General features: G+C 44.5%; 1 protein-coding gene across 1 annotated transcript in view; it reads left to right on the top strand.

Annotated features, from left to right (window-relative positions):
- Nucleotides 1–15616, top strand: part of LOC147302870 (protein NLRC3-like) — a 267565-nt gene that overhangs the window by 2125 nt on the left and 249824 nt on the right. Inside the window, exons 2-5 of the mRNA XM_086284396.1 lie at nt 671–2441; nt 2521–2694; nt 4934–5107; nt 7215–7409. Coding sequence (XP_086140522.1) covers nt 671–2441; nt 2521–2694; nt 4934–5107; nt 7215–7409 — 2314 coding nt within the window. The remainder of the gene's footprint in view (nt 1–670; nt 2442–2520; nt 2695–4933; nt 5108–7214; nt 7410–15616) is intronic.

Consider the following 15616-nt stretch of genomic DNA (forward strand, 5'->3'; position numbering starts at 1 on the left):
CTGAGGCCAGAACATAAGCTGAGGCAGGTCAAAGGAACAACAGGGGCAGAATCGGGCGAATAGAAACTATCCAGGATCACTGGAACAAAGGAGATAATAATCAGAGTGGTCCACAGTGTAGTGAATGAGTCCAAGATTTAAAAACTAAGAGGTGTTACGTGGCTGCAGGTGGAGATCAGCTGGAGGAGGAGATGAATTAAATCTGGGTACAGAGTGAGATGTGGGTGCACAGGGAGGCAGGCAGGTGAGGATGGCAGTTTGCAAGAGTGAGTTTTCCCAGCAGTGGCAGGCCAGAATCCTGAGGCGTGACTTATGGTGAGAGTTGGAAGATGTATCCAGGTGCCGACTAGGGAACAGGAAAAGAGGGTTACGCGAAACAAGCTGAGGAGCACAAGACAAAATGTGAGGCAGAGAACTGACTGTGCTAAGCACACAATCTGGAGAAGGTTCATTGTGAGTGCTGCTCATAAATACTGCCGGAGTAATTGGCAACAGGTGAGGAGCACGGAGGAGTGAGGAGGGCTCCACCCAGGCGAGGAGAGCTGATGCTGTGGAAAGTTACTCAGACTCACCCGGATCATGACACCAAGAGTCCAGTGAACTGAACACATAACCACAGTAACCAGAATGCAGTTTTCTCATTTGTGTCATTTGCTGTTTATTCATGCAGAGATTCTCACTGAGTGTCAGCTCAAACTCAAGTCAGACCTGAAGCAGAAGTTCCAGTGTGTGCTCGAGGGGATTTCTACAACAGAAAACCCGACCCTCCTGAGTCAGATCTACACAGAGCTCTACATCACAGGGGGAGGGACTGCAGAGGTCAATGATGAACATGAGGTCAGACAGATTGAAACAGCATCCAGGAAACCAGACAGACCAGAAACAACCATCAGACAAGAAGACATCTTTAAACTCCCACCTGGAAGAGATAAACCAATCAGAACAGTGCTGACAATGGGAGTGGCTGGCATTGGGAAAACAGTCCTAACACAGAAGTTCACTCTGGACTGGGCTGAAGACAAAGCCAACCAGGACATCCAGTTCATGTTTCCATTCACTTTCAGAGAGCTGAATCTGCTGAAAGAGGAAAAGTTCAGCTTGGTGGAACTTGTTCATCACTTCTTCACTGAAACCAAAGAAGCAGGAATCTGCAGCTTTGAAGACTTCCAGGTTGTGTTCATCTTTGATGGTCTGGATGAGTGTCGACCTCCTCTGGACTTCCACAAAACTACAATCCTGACTGACCCTAGAAAGTCCACCTCAGTGGATGTGCTGCTGATAAACCTCATCAGGGGGAAACTGCTTCCCTCTGCTCGCCTCTGGATAACCACACGACCTGCAGCAGCCAATAAGATCCTTTGTGACATTGTTGACATGGTGACAGAAGTCAGAGGGTTCACTGACCCACAGAAGGAGGAGTACTTCAGGAAGAGATTCGGAGATTCGGAGCAGGCCAGCAGCATCATCTCCCACATCAAGACATCACGAAGCCTCCACATCATGTGCCACATCCCAGTCTTCTGCTGGATCACTGCTACAGTTCTGGAGTTTGTCATGAAGAACAAAGAGAGCAAAGATCTGCCTAAGACTCTCACAGAGCTCTACCTACGCCTTGTGCTATTTCACCTAAAAACGAAGGACATCAAGTATGATGGAGGAGCTGAGACAGATTCATGCAGGAAGATCATTGAGTCTCTGGGAAAACTGGCCTTTGATCAGCTGCAGAAAGGAAACCTGATCTTCTATAAATCAGACCTGACAGAGTGTGGCATCGATATCAGAGCAGCCTCAGTGTACTCAGGAGTGTTCACACAGATCTTTAAAGCTGATGAGTGTCACATGTTCACCGGTGTCGTTTACTGTTTCGTCCATCTGAGCATTCAGGAGTTCTTTGCTGCTCTTCATGTCTATCTGACCTTCATCAACTCTGGAGTCAACCTGCTTAAGAAACAATCTCCTCGCTTTAAAATCTTCCAGAAAACACTTACTGTAAAAGACTTCTACCAGAGTGCTGTGGACAAAGCCTTAGAGAGTCCAAATGGACACCTGGACTTGTTCCTCCGCTTCCTCCTGGGTCTTTCACTGCAGACCAATCAGGATCTTCTATGCATGCTGACAGAGACAGGAAGTAGCTCACAGACCAATCAGGAAACAGTCCAGTACATCAAGAAGAAGCTCAGTGGGAAACTGTCTGCAGAGAAAAGCATCAACCTGTTCCACTGTCTGAATGAACTGGATGATCGTTCTCTAGTGGAGGAGATCCAACAGTCCCTGAGATCAGGACGTCTCTCCACAGATCAACTGTCTCCTGCTCAGTGGTCGACTCTGGTCTTCATCTTACTGTCATCAGATCTGGATGAGTTCGACCTGGAGAAATACTCCTGTTCAGAGAAGGCATTGTTGAAGCTGCTGCCAGTGGTCAAAGCCTCCAAGAAAGTGCTGTAAGTGAATCTATGAACAAATATGTTTAATAATGCTAGATGAATAAAAGAATATGTCTCCATTGTTATTCTTCCTCAGGCTGAGAGATTGTAAACTCTCAAAAAGAAGCTTTGAAGCTTTGTCTGAAATTCTCAGCTCCCCATCCAATCATCTGAGAGAGCTGGACCTGAGCTCGAACTACCTGCAGGATTCAGGATTGGATTTGCTGTGTGTTGGACTAAAGAGTCCTGACTGTAAACTTGAAACTCTCAGGTAAGGATACAGACGTTTTGACACTTTTTGACTCTTAAATCTGTAAGTTTATCTTGATGTGGACGTTCAAAGTCAGCACAATTTTCCTTTTAAGTTCCTGAGTTTATATTTTTGACTGTCAGGTTGTCTGGACAGATGTTTTTATTTTATTTTGTTTTTTTACTTGTCCCTAAAGTCAGAACTAAACCCACATGTAGATGACTTTCTGTTACTGGAGCAGCCTTCCTGAAGACAGCAGTGTGTTTTCATGCTTTTAAAGCCAAACTCACCTTTCAGACCTGGCTTTCATTTATTATCTATTTTTGTTTGTTTATTATATATTTATTTCTACTGTTTAACTACTGCTCACATCTGTTATCCTCCTTTTTAATTGTTCATTTCTTTTTACCCAGTGTTTCTATATTGCACTTTGTATTTGTCTATATTTATCATGCACTACTTTGCTCATTTATTGTTTGGTTTTAATGTTATTAAATTCCGGTTCTTTTGGTATTCGTTATGGCCAAAAAGACACGGCTCAAAAGTGGTCTTTTTACTTTTTAAGTTATTAAATTTGTAACTGTAGTGATTTGTGTGTGTGACAGAGAGGCACTGCCAGGGATTTTTGACACAAGTTGTTCTTGTAAAATCAGTCTGTGAAGGTTCTCAGACATCCAGGTCATCGTAGTCTAAGAAGCTTGGAAAGAAAAGCGTCTGGACTTCCTTGAAGATGTTTCACCTCTTATGAGAGAAGCGTCTTCAGTTCTAAGAGTCAAATGGTGGAGTGGGGCAGTCAGTGAAAGGGCAATGGTGGTGGCTCAGGGTTTGGGGGGTTCAGAGGGAAAAGATGAATGCAGGTCTGGAGTTGGTGTGTGAGAGCAGGGAGTGAATCTGATCAAACATGAGTGTCATGAAGCCTGTTTGCAGTTATTTGCACTGTTTTCCACTCTGGATGTTGTTTCTGTTCAGCTGTGAGTATAAAAGGCTCCATTCTACAACCTGTTTGTGTTAGTTGTTCAATAGAAACATTATTTGGTGCTGATGTTGCACTTCTTTTAGTCACAACCAGAGTTTTTGAAGTCTGCATCAGACTGATTTAAATGACTTTTGAATATTACTTTAAATACTTTAGATTTAAAGTTCTGAAAAAAGTTTAAATACAAAGATCAATATTGTCTAATGTTTTGGCTGCAGTGTGTTTTTGCAGACAGGTATAACAGAACAGCTTTAGTGTTTAGATTTTTTAAACTTGAGTATGAATTTATACAAAATGCAGCAAGATATTAAAAAAAAAAAGTTTGATCATAAAATCGACTATATTGGATTCATATCGATATCGGACATAAAACGTGGCATCGTTCCATCTCTGCTTTGATTAGAGACACAGCTCTAATCAAAGAGATGGTCCGCTTGCCTCCGCCCCAGAGAGAAGGGTTACATCTCAGAGCTGCTCAGTCCTAGATCCTGCAGTTTCCTGTCCAGCTTCGAGGGAACGATGGTATTGAATGCTGAGCTGTAATCTACAAACAGCATTCTCACATACGTGTCTCTCTTCTCCAGGTGTGACAGGGCCGGGTCCTCAGGAGGATGCAGCCTATGAAAGTACTCACTGGCTGTATCACAATTCAGGGTCTGAAGCCTTAACGGTCCTCAAGGGCCGCGTACTCAAAGACCGCAAAGGACGGAAGTGCGAGGCTTTTGAAATGGGACGGCAGGAGCAGGAACATGAATAATGACAGTAGATGTTTGTGTGAAAGTGCTGGAAGCAAATGAGTGTGTGATGTTCTTTCAGTGTTGCACTTTGTAGACGCTCCCTGAGCACTGGTCTCACAGCCAGCTGCACATAGAGACCAGTGTTGTTAGTCCAGGTCAGAAGATGACTTGTTGGAATGAAAATGAGCTTATAGTTTGTCTGCTTTAATAATGTGACTGGAAAAAGGTGTTGGACTTCAAATATGTCCATTTCTGTCACACTTCACCTTTAAAAGTGAAGCCATGTGGTTCCTGGAAGGAAAAACACGACTTTTTCAAGTCTTTGTCCTGTTTTTATGAGAAATGTACGACTTTAATGTGAAACATTCAGAGTTTTTTCTCTTGTTGTGTTTGTTTGAAGCTGCTTCCTGTTGGCTTCAGCTGTTTGGAATTTCCATTTTCTAAACTTCTACATTCTGAACCTTCTTCAGCTCTGAACAGATGATGAAACACTGAATGATTTCAAGCTCTTTGTCTAATAAACTTACATCTTTCATTCTTTATACAGTGTCTGTGGTTTGTCAGATATTGGCCTTGATTATCTGGCAGCAGCGCTGAAGTCCAACCCCTCGTATCCCACAGAGGTGGACCTGAGTGGAACCTACAGCAACCTGCAGGATTCAGGAGTGAAGCATCTGTGTGATTTCCTGGAGAATCCACGATGTCGATTTGAAACTCTGAGGTCAGTCAGCATGTTTTAGTTGTGCTGAGATGAATATGATGTGAAAGTTGTGCTGACACTAAACTGCAGACATCAGGCTGATATTATACTGATCCACACTGAGGATCTTCATGGTAAAGTCTGTTTTCTTCTTCTCTGGTTTAGTCCATTGACTGCAGCAGAACAATGTTCACATTTCAAACAGTGATACTCAACGTATGGCCCGCGGCCCACACGCGGCCTGCCCACCTTTCCTGATTCAGAGAGAGGGGACCCTGATTAACTGTGTAGCTTCTTCCTCACAGTTCTAAGTATCAGACACAACAATGAATAATCCACAGCTGACTGTCTTTAGCAGGTCAAAGGTCACGGCACACAGCAGACAGTCAGAAATATTCTAACTCTGATCATTTATCAGTTGTGACACTGTGAGACTTGATCAGAGGTGTGATCATCACAGCAGAGGCCTTTGTGTCAAAGTCACTGAGGATCAAACAGAAACACATGAAGCAGATTTTCCTCTTCTGGCTTTTTATAGCAGATAACCTTCAAAATATTCTGCAGTCGATCAAAAACTGAAGCAAACCATGAAGCAACATGTGAACATGAGCTGATGCTGCTGAAGTGAAGCAAAGTTACAGAGGTTTGATTACAGACACAGCTGAGAGTTTGTAATCTGTCATCATTTTAAAAAGTTTCCATGGAACAGCAGAAATGAGGCTTTACTGTCAGAGGCCGACAGCACTGAACACAACAGCAGACTGGTGGCTAATAAACAGTGAATGATGCAGAAACAGATGTTTGAAGCTGTTCTTGGAGTACACTGAGAGAGAGAGAGCTGTGCAGGCAGGAACAGCCAAAGTCAGAGAGAATTCATGAGCATATTGATCAAACGTGAAGCAGAGTTTGGATCTTCTTTTGCTGCTGCTTCACTCAGTTTTGGTTGGAGACAGATGAAACCTGCAGCTTCAGGATCTGTGAGCTGTCCACTTTCAGCCCCGACGGCGTGTCCGTGTACGTGCCGTCGAGTGAACGATCCACGCTCTGTGTTTCCATCTTTGTGTGTTTAGCTGCTCTCATTTACTGTTTTATCTATTTGCTGCTTGTTGAAATAGTTTGTGAGCTTTAACCTGAGATTCTGGCAAAATACATTTATATTAAACATCGATTCAGGATTGAATGAATCAACATCGTTTTATTCAAATTAAAACCATTAAAATGGGAACATGAATTTTTTACAGCCGCCTCTAATGCTGGGTAATGTCAGCTGGTCCATGTGCAGCTGGCTGTGAGGCTCAGGGAGCGTCTACAAAGTGCAACACTGAAAGAACATCATCCATAAATATTGAGTAAGAACTGGACTCTCATACAGCGAGACTCAAATGCCTTTAAACATCAGCTTATCCTGCTGATCCAAGTCCAACACTGAGTTTGTAAAAACATGTTTGTCAATCATTTTGTTTGGTTTCTGAGGAAAATGATTCAATAACTTGCTGCTAATACACAACATTTCATCATATTTCCTCATAACCCTCTTTTGTCTGACCATTTGATCCCATTTGAATTTGCAATAAAGGATCCACAGAGTTTGGTGACAATAATGACAGTAGATGTTTGTGTGAAAGTGCTGGAAGCAAATGAGTGTGTGATGTTCTTTCAGTGTTGCACTTTGTAGACGCTCCCTGAGCACTGGTCTCACAGCCAGCTGCACATAGAGACCAGTGTTGTTAGTCCAGGTCAGAAGATGACTTGTTGGAATGAAAATGAGCTTGTAGTTTGTCTGCTTTAATAATGTGACTGGAAAAAGGTGTTGGACTTCAAATATGTCCATTTCTGTCACACTTCACCTTTAAAAGTGAAGCCATGTGGTTCCTGGAAGGAAAAACACGACTTTTTCAAGTCTTTGTCCTGTTTTTATGAGAAATGTACGACTTTAATGTGAAACATTCAGAGTTTTTTCTCTTGTTGTGTTTGTTTGAAGCTGCTTCCTGTTGGCTTCAGCTGTTTGGAGTTTCCATTTTCTAAACTTCTACATTCTGAACCTTCTTCAGCTCTGAACAGATGATGAAACACTGAATGATTTCAAGCACTTTGTCTAATAAACTTACATCTTTCATTCTTTATACAGATTGAAGAGCTGTGGTTTGTCAGAGATCAGCTGTGATTATCTGGCAGCAGCACTGAAGTCCAACCCCTCCCATCTGAGACAGCTGGACCTGAGTAATGACTCCTTGTTGTTGACCAACAACAAGCTGCAGGATCCAGGAGTGAAGCATCTGTGTGGTTTCCTGGAGAGTCCAGGATGTAAACTTGAAACTCTGAGGTCAGTCAGCATGTTTTAGTTGTGCTGAGATGAATATGATGTGAAAGTTGTGCTGACACTAAACTGCAGACATCAGGCTGATATTATACTGATCCACACTGAGGATCTTCATGGTAAAGTCTGTTTTCTTCTTCTCTGGTTTAGTCCATTGACTGCAGCAGAACAATGTTCACATTTCAAACAGTGATGCTCAACGTATGGCCCGCGGCCCACACGCGGCCTGCCAACCTTTCCTGATTCAGAGAGAGGGGACCCTGATTAACTGTGTAGCTTCTTCCTCACAGTTCTAAGTATCAGACACAACAATGAATAATCCACAGCAGACTGTCTTTAGCAGGTCAAAGGTCACGGCACACAGCAGACAGTCAGAAATATTCTAACTCTGATCATTTATCAGTTGTGACACTGTGAGACTTGATCAGAGGTGTGATCATCACAGCAGAGGCCTTTGTGTCAAAGTCACTGAGGATCAAACAGAAACACATGAAGCAGATTTTCCTCTTCTGGCTTTTTATAGCAGATAACCTTCAAAATATTCTGCAGTCGATCAAAAACTGAAGCAAACCATGAAGCAACATGTGAACATGAGCTGATGCTGCTGAAGTGAAGCAAAGTTACAGAGGTTTGATTACAGACACAGCTGAGAGTTTGTAATCTGTCATCATTTTAAAAAGTTTCCATGGAACAGCAGAAATGAGGCTTTACTGTCAGAGGCCGACAGCACTGAACACAACAGCAGACTGGTGGCTAATAAACAGTGAATGATGCAGAAACAGATGTTTGAAGCTGTTCTTGGAGTACACTGAGAGAGAGAGAGCTGTGCAGGCAGGAACAGCCAAAGTCAGAGAGAATTCATGAGCATATTGATCAAACGTGAAGCAGAGTTTGGATCTTCTTTTGCTGCTGCTTCACTCAGTTTTGGTTGGAGACAGATGAAACCTGCAGCTTCAGGATCTGTGAGCTGTCCACTTTCAGCCCCGACGGCGTGTCCGTGTACGTGCCGTCGAGTGAACGATCCACGCTCTGTGTTTCCATCTTTGTGTGTTTAGCTGCTCTCATTTACTGTTTTATCTATTTGCTGCTTGTTGAAATAGTTTGTGAGCTTTAACCTGAGATTCTGGCAAAATACATTTATATTAAACATCGATTCAGGATTGAATGAATCAACATCGTTTTATTCAAATTAAAACCATTAAAATGGGAACATGAATTTTTTACAGCCGCCTCTAATGCTGGGTAATGTCAGCTGGTCCATGTGCAGCTGGCTGTGAGGCTCAGGGAGCGTCTACAAAGTGCAACACTGAAAGAGCATCATCCATAAATATTGAGTAAGAACTGGACTCTCATACAGCGAGACTCAAATGCCTTTAAACATCAGCTTATCCTGCTGATCCAAGTCCAACACTGAGTTTGTAAAAACATGTTTGTCAATCATTTTGTTTGGTTTCTGAGGAAAAAGATTCAATAAGTTGCTGCTAATACACAACATTTCATCATATTTCCTCATAACCCTCTTTTGTCTGACCATTTGATCCCATTTGAATTTGCAATAAAGGATCCACAGAGTTTGGTGACAATAATGACAGTAGATGTTTGTGTGAAAGTGCTGGAAGCAAATGAGTGTGTGATGTTCTTTCAGTGTTGCACTTTGTAGACGCTCCCTGAGCACTGGTCTCACAGCCAGCTGCACATAGAGACCAGTGTTGTTAGTCCAGGTCAGAAGATGACTTGTTGGAATGAAAATGAGCTTGTAGTTTGTCTGCTTTAATAATGTGACTGGAAAAAGGTGTTGGACTTCAAATATGTCCATTTCTGTCACACTTCACCTTTAAAAGTGAAGCCATGTGGTTCCTGGAAGGAAAAACACGACTTTTTCAAGTCTTTGTCCTGTTTTTATGAGAAATGTACGACTTTAATGTGAAACATTCAGAGTTTTTTCTCTTGTTGTGTTTGTTTGAAGCTGCTTCCTGTTGGCTTCAGCTGTTTGGAGTTTCCATTTCCTAAACTTCTACATTCTGAACCTTCTTCAGCTCTGAACAGATGATGAAACACTGAATGATTTCAAGCACTTTGTCTAATAAACTTACATCTTTAATTCTTTATACAGATTGAAGAGATGTGGTTTGTCAGAGATCAGCTGTGATTATCTGGCAGCAGCACTGAAGTCCAACCCCTCCCATCTGAGAGAGCTGGACCTGAGTAATGACTTCTCCTGGTTTTCGATCAACAACAACAACCTGCACGATTCAGGAGTGAAGCATCTGTGTGGTTTCCTGGAGAGTCCAGGATGTAAACTTGAAACTCTGGGGTCAGTCAGCATGTTTTAGTTGTGCTGAGATGAATATGATGTGAAAGTTGTGCTGACACTAAACTGCAGACATCAGGCTGATATTATACTGATCCACACTGAGGATCTTCATGGTAAAGTCTGTTTTCTTCTTCTCTGGTTTAGTCCATTGACTGCAGCAGAACAATGTTCACATTTCAAACAGTGATGCTCAACGTATGGCCCGCGGCCCACACGCGGCCTGCCAACCTTTCCTGATTCAGAGAGAGGGGACCCTGATTAACTATGTAGCTTCTTCCTCACAGTTCTAAGTATCAGACACAACAATGAATAATCCACAGCTGACTGTCTTTAGCAGGTCAAAGGTCACGGCACACAGCAGACAGTCAGAAATATTCTAACTCTGATCATTTATCAGTTGTGACACTGTGAGACTTGATCAGAGGTGTGATCATCACAGCAGAGGCCTTTGTGTCAAAGTCACTGAGGATCAAACAGAAACACATGAAGCAGATTTTCCTCTTCTGGCTTTTTATAGCAGATAACCTTCAAAATATTCTGCAGTCGATCAAAAACTGAAGCAAACCATGAAGCAACATGTGAACATGAGCTGATGCTGCTGAAGTGAAGCAAAGTTACAGAGGTTTGATTACAGACACAGCTGAGAGTTTGTAATCTGTCATCATTTTAAAAAGTTTCCATGGAACAGCAGAAATGAGGCTTTACTGTCAGAGGCCGACAGCACTGAACACAACAGCAGACTAATAAACAGTGAATGATGCAGAAACAGATGTTTGAAGCTGTTCTTGGAGTACACTGAGAGAGAGAGAGCTGTGCAGGCAGGAACAGCCAAAGTCAGAGAGAATTCATGAGCATATTGATCAAACGTGAAGCAGAGTTTGGATCTTCTTTTGCTGCTGCTTCACTCAGTTTTGGTTGGAGACAGATGAAACCTGCAGCTTCAGGATCTGTGAGCTGTCCACTTTCAGCCCCGACGGCGTGTCCGTGTACGTGCCGTCGAGTGAACGATCCACGCTCTGTGTTTCCATCTTTGTGTGTTTAGCTGCTCTCATTTACTGTTTTATCTGTTTGCTGCTTGTTGAAATAGTTTGTGAGCTTTAACCTGAGATTCTGGCAAAATACATTAAAAAATCGATTTCACGTTATCCAAGCCAGAATCGATTTTAATCGATAAATCGATTATAAAAACCAACCACTTGTGCTGATGTTCCCTCCTTGAATGCACAACAAGTACGGTGCTGGTCTTTCTCGGGTGGACCAGAGACAGATTGAAGTCTTTCAGGCTTTAGTGGCGACTTCCCTGACAGAGGCTGGACTCCATGGTCTGCACAGGAGGCTTCTACACTGTGTGGAGGTGACTCCTGGACTTGAAGACAGGCTGCAGGTACATGTGTGATGAAGAGGAGCTACAGCAGTGTGATGGAGCTGCAGGTGTGAAGGAAGTCCTGCTGTCCTGTCCCACCCTCATCTTTGCTTCCTCTGTCTTCTCTGGACTTGTCCTCCTGTTTCAGAAACAGCACTGCTTCATGCCGAGGGTGGACGGGAGCGTTGGCTCTGATTCTTTTACCGTCCACCACAAGGAGACACTGATGCTGACCTCCTGATTCATCTGCATGTGTTCTGCTTCACACTGCTCACCTCCACCAAAGACTTCACAAACATCTTCTTTCTTTGAGTCCAGTTTGTCCCACAAACACTTCCAAATCTCCTCCTCTGAGATTCTGCAGCTTCTTGCAGTGTGACTCAGCTGACTTCTGACAGACCACAGACTGGCACAGCATCCACATGTGTCTCCTTTCAAACAGGCTCTTGATGTTTCCTCCCACATCATTCTGGCCTCTCAGTCTCCTTTGTTCTCCAGCTCTGTAGCTCCAGCTGGTGAAGCTTCAGTTTTCCATGTTGGTAACAGTAAACTACAGCCTCTGCTGTCAGCTGGGTAACTAAACAGAGCTGCAGCACGTCTCTGCGGTGGTGCTACATCCAGCCTGCAGACGGCCGTCTACATGTTGTAGTGGTTTACAGTCACCAGGGGGCGCTGTCCCAGCCATGCAGGCAGTGGGCTGCTCTGCTTGTGCTGTTGTTGGTGAAGCTGAAGTGAAAGCGAGAGTTAAAACACTGAACAGTGTCCACTGAGCTTCTTATGCTCTTCTCATGCTCAAAGAAGTTTAACAGGAAGGACGACTCGTCCATCAGGCGTCCAGCTGTCCGTGACCGTGTCCACAGCAGAGTGTGACCGAGGCTTCATGCTAACACGCACACATGAAGCTAATACCACCACGAGCAGCTGCTCAGTGGATTTGGAGGACAAATGTCTGCAGCTTCTCACAGGCAGTATGCAGAATGTGGATCTCCACAAAGACTGTGGAGAGCTCGTCCCACACTCTAAATCCAAACTTGTCTGCACAAAACTTCTCACACGTTCCCGTCACAAGTGTCTTCTAAGTGAAGCTACCAGGTTCAGGTCCAGCTTGTTTATCTGGAGCTGCAGGAGATGATCCATCCTCACAAAGCAACACAGCAGATATGCAAACACACAACACAACCAAAGGATTCTCTCTGCATGTCTGTGGCTGATGCTGCTGGAACGAAGCTGTTTGAAACCTTGTTGTTCTGCACTTTGGGACCAGAAGAGGAAACTGAAGCTCTGTGCAGAGGGTCCAATGGAAGCAGCCAAGCGCTGTAAGTGTCTGCTGTACAGGGATGCTGGTTCAGCTGTGGCTCAGTTTCACAGTGTGACTCAATAAAAGCAGCAGGAAATCAAAGCTTGATGCTTTCATCAGTGTGGAAATAAGAAAGTTTCCTGTGACAGACGCTGGAGCTCTTTCACTCTCAGCTTCACAGTTTCAGCTTCAAACTTCTTCCAACATGTTTCTAACACGGCCACATTCCACCTTAATGGAGCTGATATCTTGTGCATCAGCACATTTTCTAAAGGCAGCGATCACATCTTTAGTTTTGGATGTTTAACTGCAGATTGTTTATGTGTTTATAGCACATTAATTACAGCAGCAGCGTTGACCACAGTGCTGTACAAGAATCCAAAATAACTATTAAAATAACTCCTAATATTAATATCACACATCAAATATCAAATAACTCTCATGCTGTATTAAAAGCCAGTGAATACAAATGTGTTTTCAGAGCAGATTTACAGAGACTGACAGCAGGAGCTGGGGCTGTTCGATAGAACGATGTATATATGATGACCATATGAAAACGTCTATCGTTTCATATCACGCTCTTTGTTTCCTGCTTATGTGTTTGTGTTTTCCAGATAAAGCTTTCAAAATAAATCTGAAGATCCTGTTGAGAGTTTTCAAAATAAACACAATACAGTACTGCGGTCGCTCGTTTATCGAGTTACGTTCTAAAAATAAGTCTCAGAATGAAGTAGCAGCTTTATGTTTTACAAGTATTATAGAAGTTTTAAGGCAGTTAAACCCTCACTGCACACTTTCTACACTTTTCTCAGACAGGCATGAACATTTTCACACTTTTCTCTCTTGTTTAAACAAAGTTCAAACCTTCATAGAAAAATAAGTTCATTATTAAAGAATGAAAGCAAAGTGTTTCTGAAATGTGTCAAATCAGCCTTTGCTGGCATTAAATGAGCTTCTGTGTGAGGAGCACTCGTCCATGGCCTGGGCTCCTCGCTGTCAGGTAAAGTTTCATAAAGCTTTTGAGTTTTTCTGCAGATAATGTTGGTGTCCAGCACGATGTTCTTTTTCCTGCGGTCACTGAGCCACAAAGCCAAAGCTGACTCCATCCTTACGATGTTCTTGTTGTGGACAGTTACAACCTTTTTGCCTCCTTGTTGAAACTATGATGGTCAGCATCTTTTTTTTTTTTCTTTTTTTTTTTTTTGCCTGTCCCATTTGGTTCTTTAGCCATCAGAATTGTTGTCTGAAGACCAACAAGGATACCCAATGGATTTACTTTGCTAAATGGATCTTCGTGGCATTGCCGTATTGGTCCATTTGGTCGATCTTTGTTTTTATTATTTATTATATTTTATTTTCAGATGTTACAGACGGGACAGACATGAGTGAGGGATAGGAAAGGGAGAAAGAAAGAGGAAGGAAAGGAAAAACAGAAGGGGAGAGGGACAGTGAGAAAGGGGGGGAGAAAAAAAATAAAAATCTCCTGGATCACCTGTTGAGAGAAGAATAGAAGACAAGCAAAAAAACAAAAAAAACAAAGCAACATACTAAACACAACACCATCGCATTAATCTAGCTAAGTGTAAACAGCAGTAAATACTAAATATTCAATGTTGTTGTGCAGCACGCAGGACAGATGTGCTTCGAAGTAGTAGCCAAGAAAGGTGTAATTTAAGTCTACGAGCAGTGAACACCCGTGTGCATACCTGTGTGGATCAGCGTGCTTGTATTCCAAAGGTTTCTCCATGTAACGATCTGCTAGGGAGTGTGGGGGGGCCACAGCCCCGTCCTCCAGGGTATGAAGCAGGTATGGAGGAGATCAAAACTCCAGACATCCAGAGGCCCCCAGAACACAAGAGACCAAGGAAAACCAACAGAGGGGCAGCCGCGCCACTGTCCCAGAAAGAGCTGAGGAGAGTCCCAGATGAGGGCTCACTCAGCAGCCGCGGAGCAGAAGCCAGGGGGAGTTGCAGTGACGCGCCCGTGAGCTCCGCCGGCAGCCAGCTGTGCCTGAGTGACCGAGCCCCAGGCCGAGAGGCCGGGGGCACCCCACCTCCGAAGTGGTCCGAGCGAGCCCCAGGTTCCAGGCCCCGATAAGCGGCCGCCAAGGAGTGAGCCGGTGTGTACCTGGACGCCCACCCCCAGACACAAAGAACCACCAACGCACCGACACCTGAGGGAGTCCGCCACCGGCAGGGGAAGTGGTGGTGGGGGGAGATAGGCCTCCAAACCTTGGAGGGCCTGAGATGTCCCCAGAGAGGTGGTGTCTGATACCCAACCTGACATATAGACACAGACATACAGGCACACACAGACACAAACATCCATTCCCACCCTCATGCTCTCATATGCACTTACTCCACACTCAACCAACGTGGAGACAGACATAAAGAGACGTTGTACACACGATCACACTCCCCAAGCGTACTCTACAAACCGGGTCTAGGTACCCTTGCCCCTGGAGGGGGGAACTGCACCCAGACCCAGGTGGTGTTACCCTTTTCCCTGCGGTGGGGAGAGGCAGACCACCCCGACTCCGTAGCAGCAGGGAGGCCCCACACTCCAGACCGCAGTCGGACGGCCAACTCCTCCTAGCCCTCCCGCTCCAGCAGGCCGCAGAGAATGGGGGTGAGAGAAGACTCCAAACCTCCCTCCACCCGCTCATTGTAGTGTTGATGCATGTGTGTTCTAAGGTGCAATTAAAACCCAGGAGGGCATGGAGCTACCTGCCAGAGAGCAGCAGGTAAGTGCATAGTCCCTCCTGATAGCCCTCAATGTCTACGTGTATTTAAAATTGAGAGGTGGGCAACGACGCCAGGGGTGGGGTGTACACCCTGATGGTACTTTGGACTCCGTGTATCGTGCCCACCCCCAAGATCCTATATGTATGTGTAATGAGAGTGTGAATAATGTGAATGTCTAAGTTGTGGGATAAAATTGAGGCAGAGGCAGCCAGAAGAAGACAGAGGGGGGGGTAGCCTCCTCTGCACCCTGGTGACATACCCCTACTCCAAGGCCCTGCATGTGTGGGTGGTTGTGGTGGAGCGGGAAGAGGGAGGCAGCTGGAGATGGGGAGGGAAGGAAGGGAGGGGCAGGTAACCCCTCCCTGGGGCCAGCTCCCCCGCTGACCCCAGTAGGCACTCCCACACTCCGCGACCCGCCAGGGAAAGAGGACCAGCATCTTCCTCTGCCTTTGGCTGCTACCACAGGTGCAAAACGTCTCGTCATCATTGTTGTTT

The sequence above is a fragment of the Aulonocara sp. 'chitande type north' Nkhata Bay genome, linkage group LG23 (genome assembly GCF_057382095.1).
Source record: "Aulonocara sp. 'chitande type north' Nkhata Bay isolate Kocher_YH1m ecotype deep benthic linkage group LG23, A_spYH_male_GT1.1, whole genome shotgun sequence".
In the NCBI taxonomy this organism is placed as follows: Eukaryota; Metazoa; Chordata; class Actinopteri; order Cichliformes; family Cichlidae; genus Aulonocara; species Aulonocara sp. 'chitande type north' Nkhata Bay.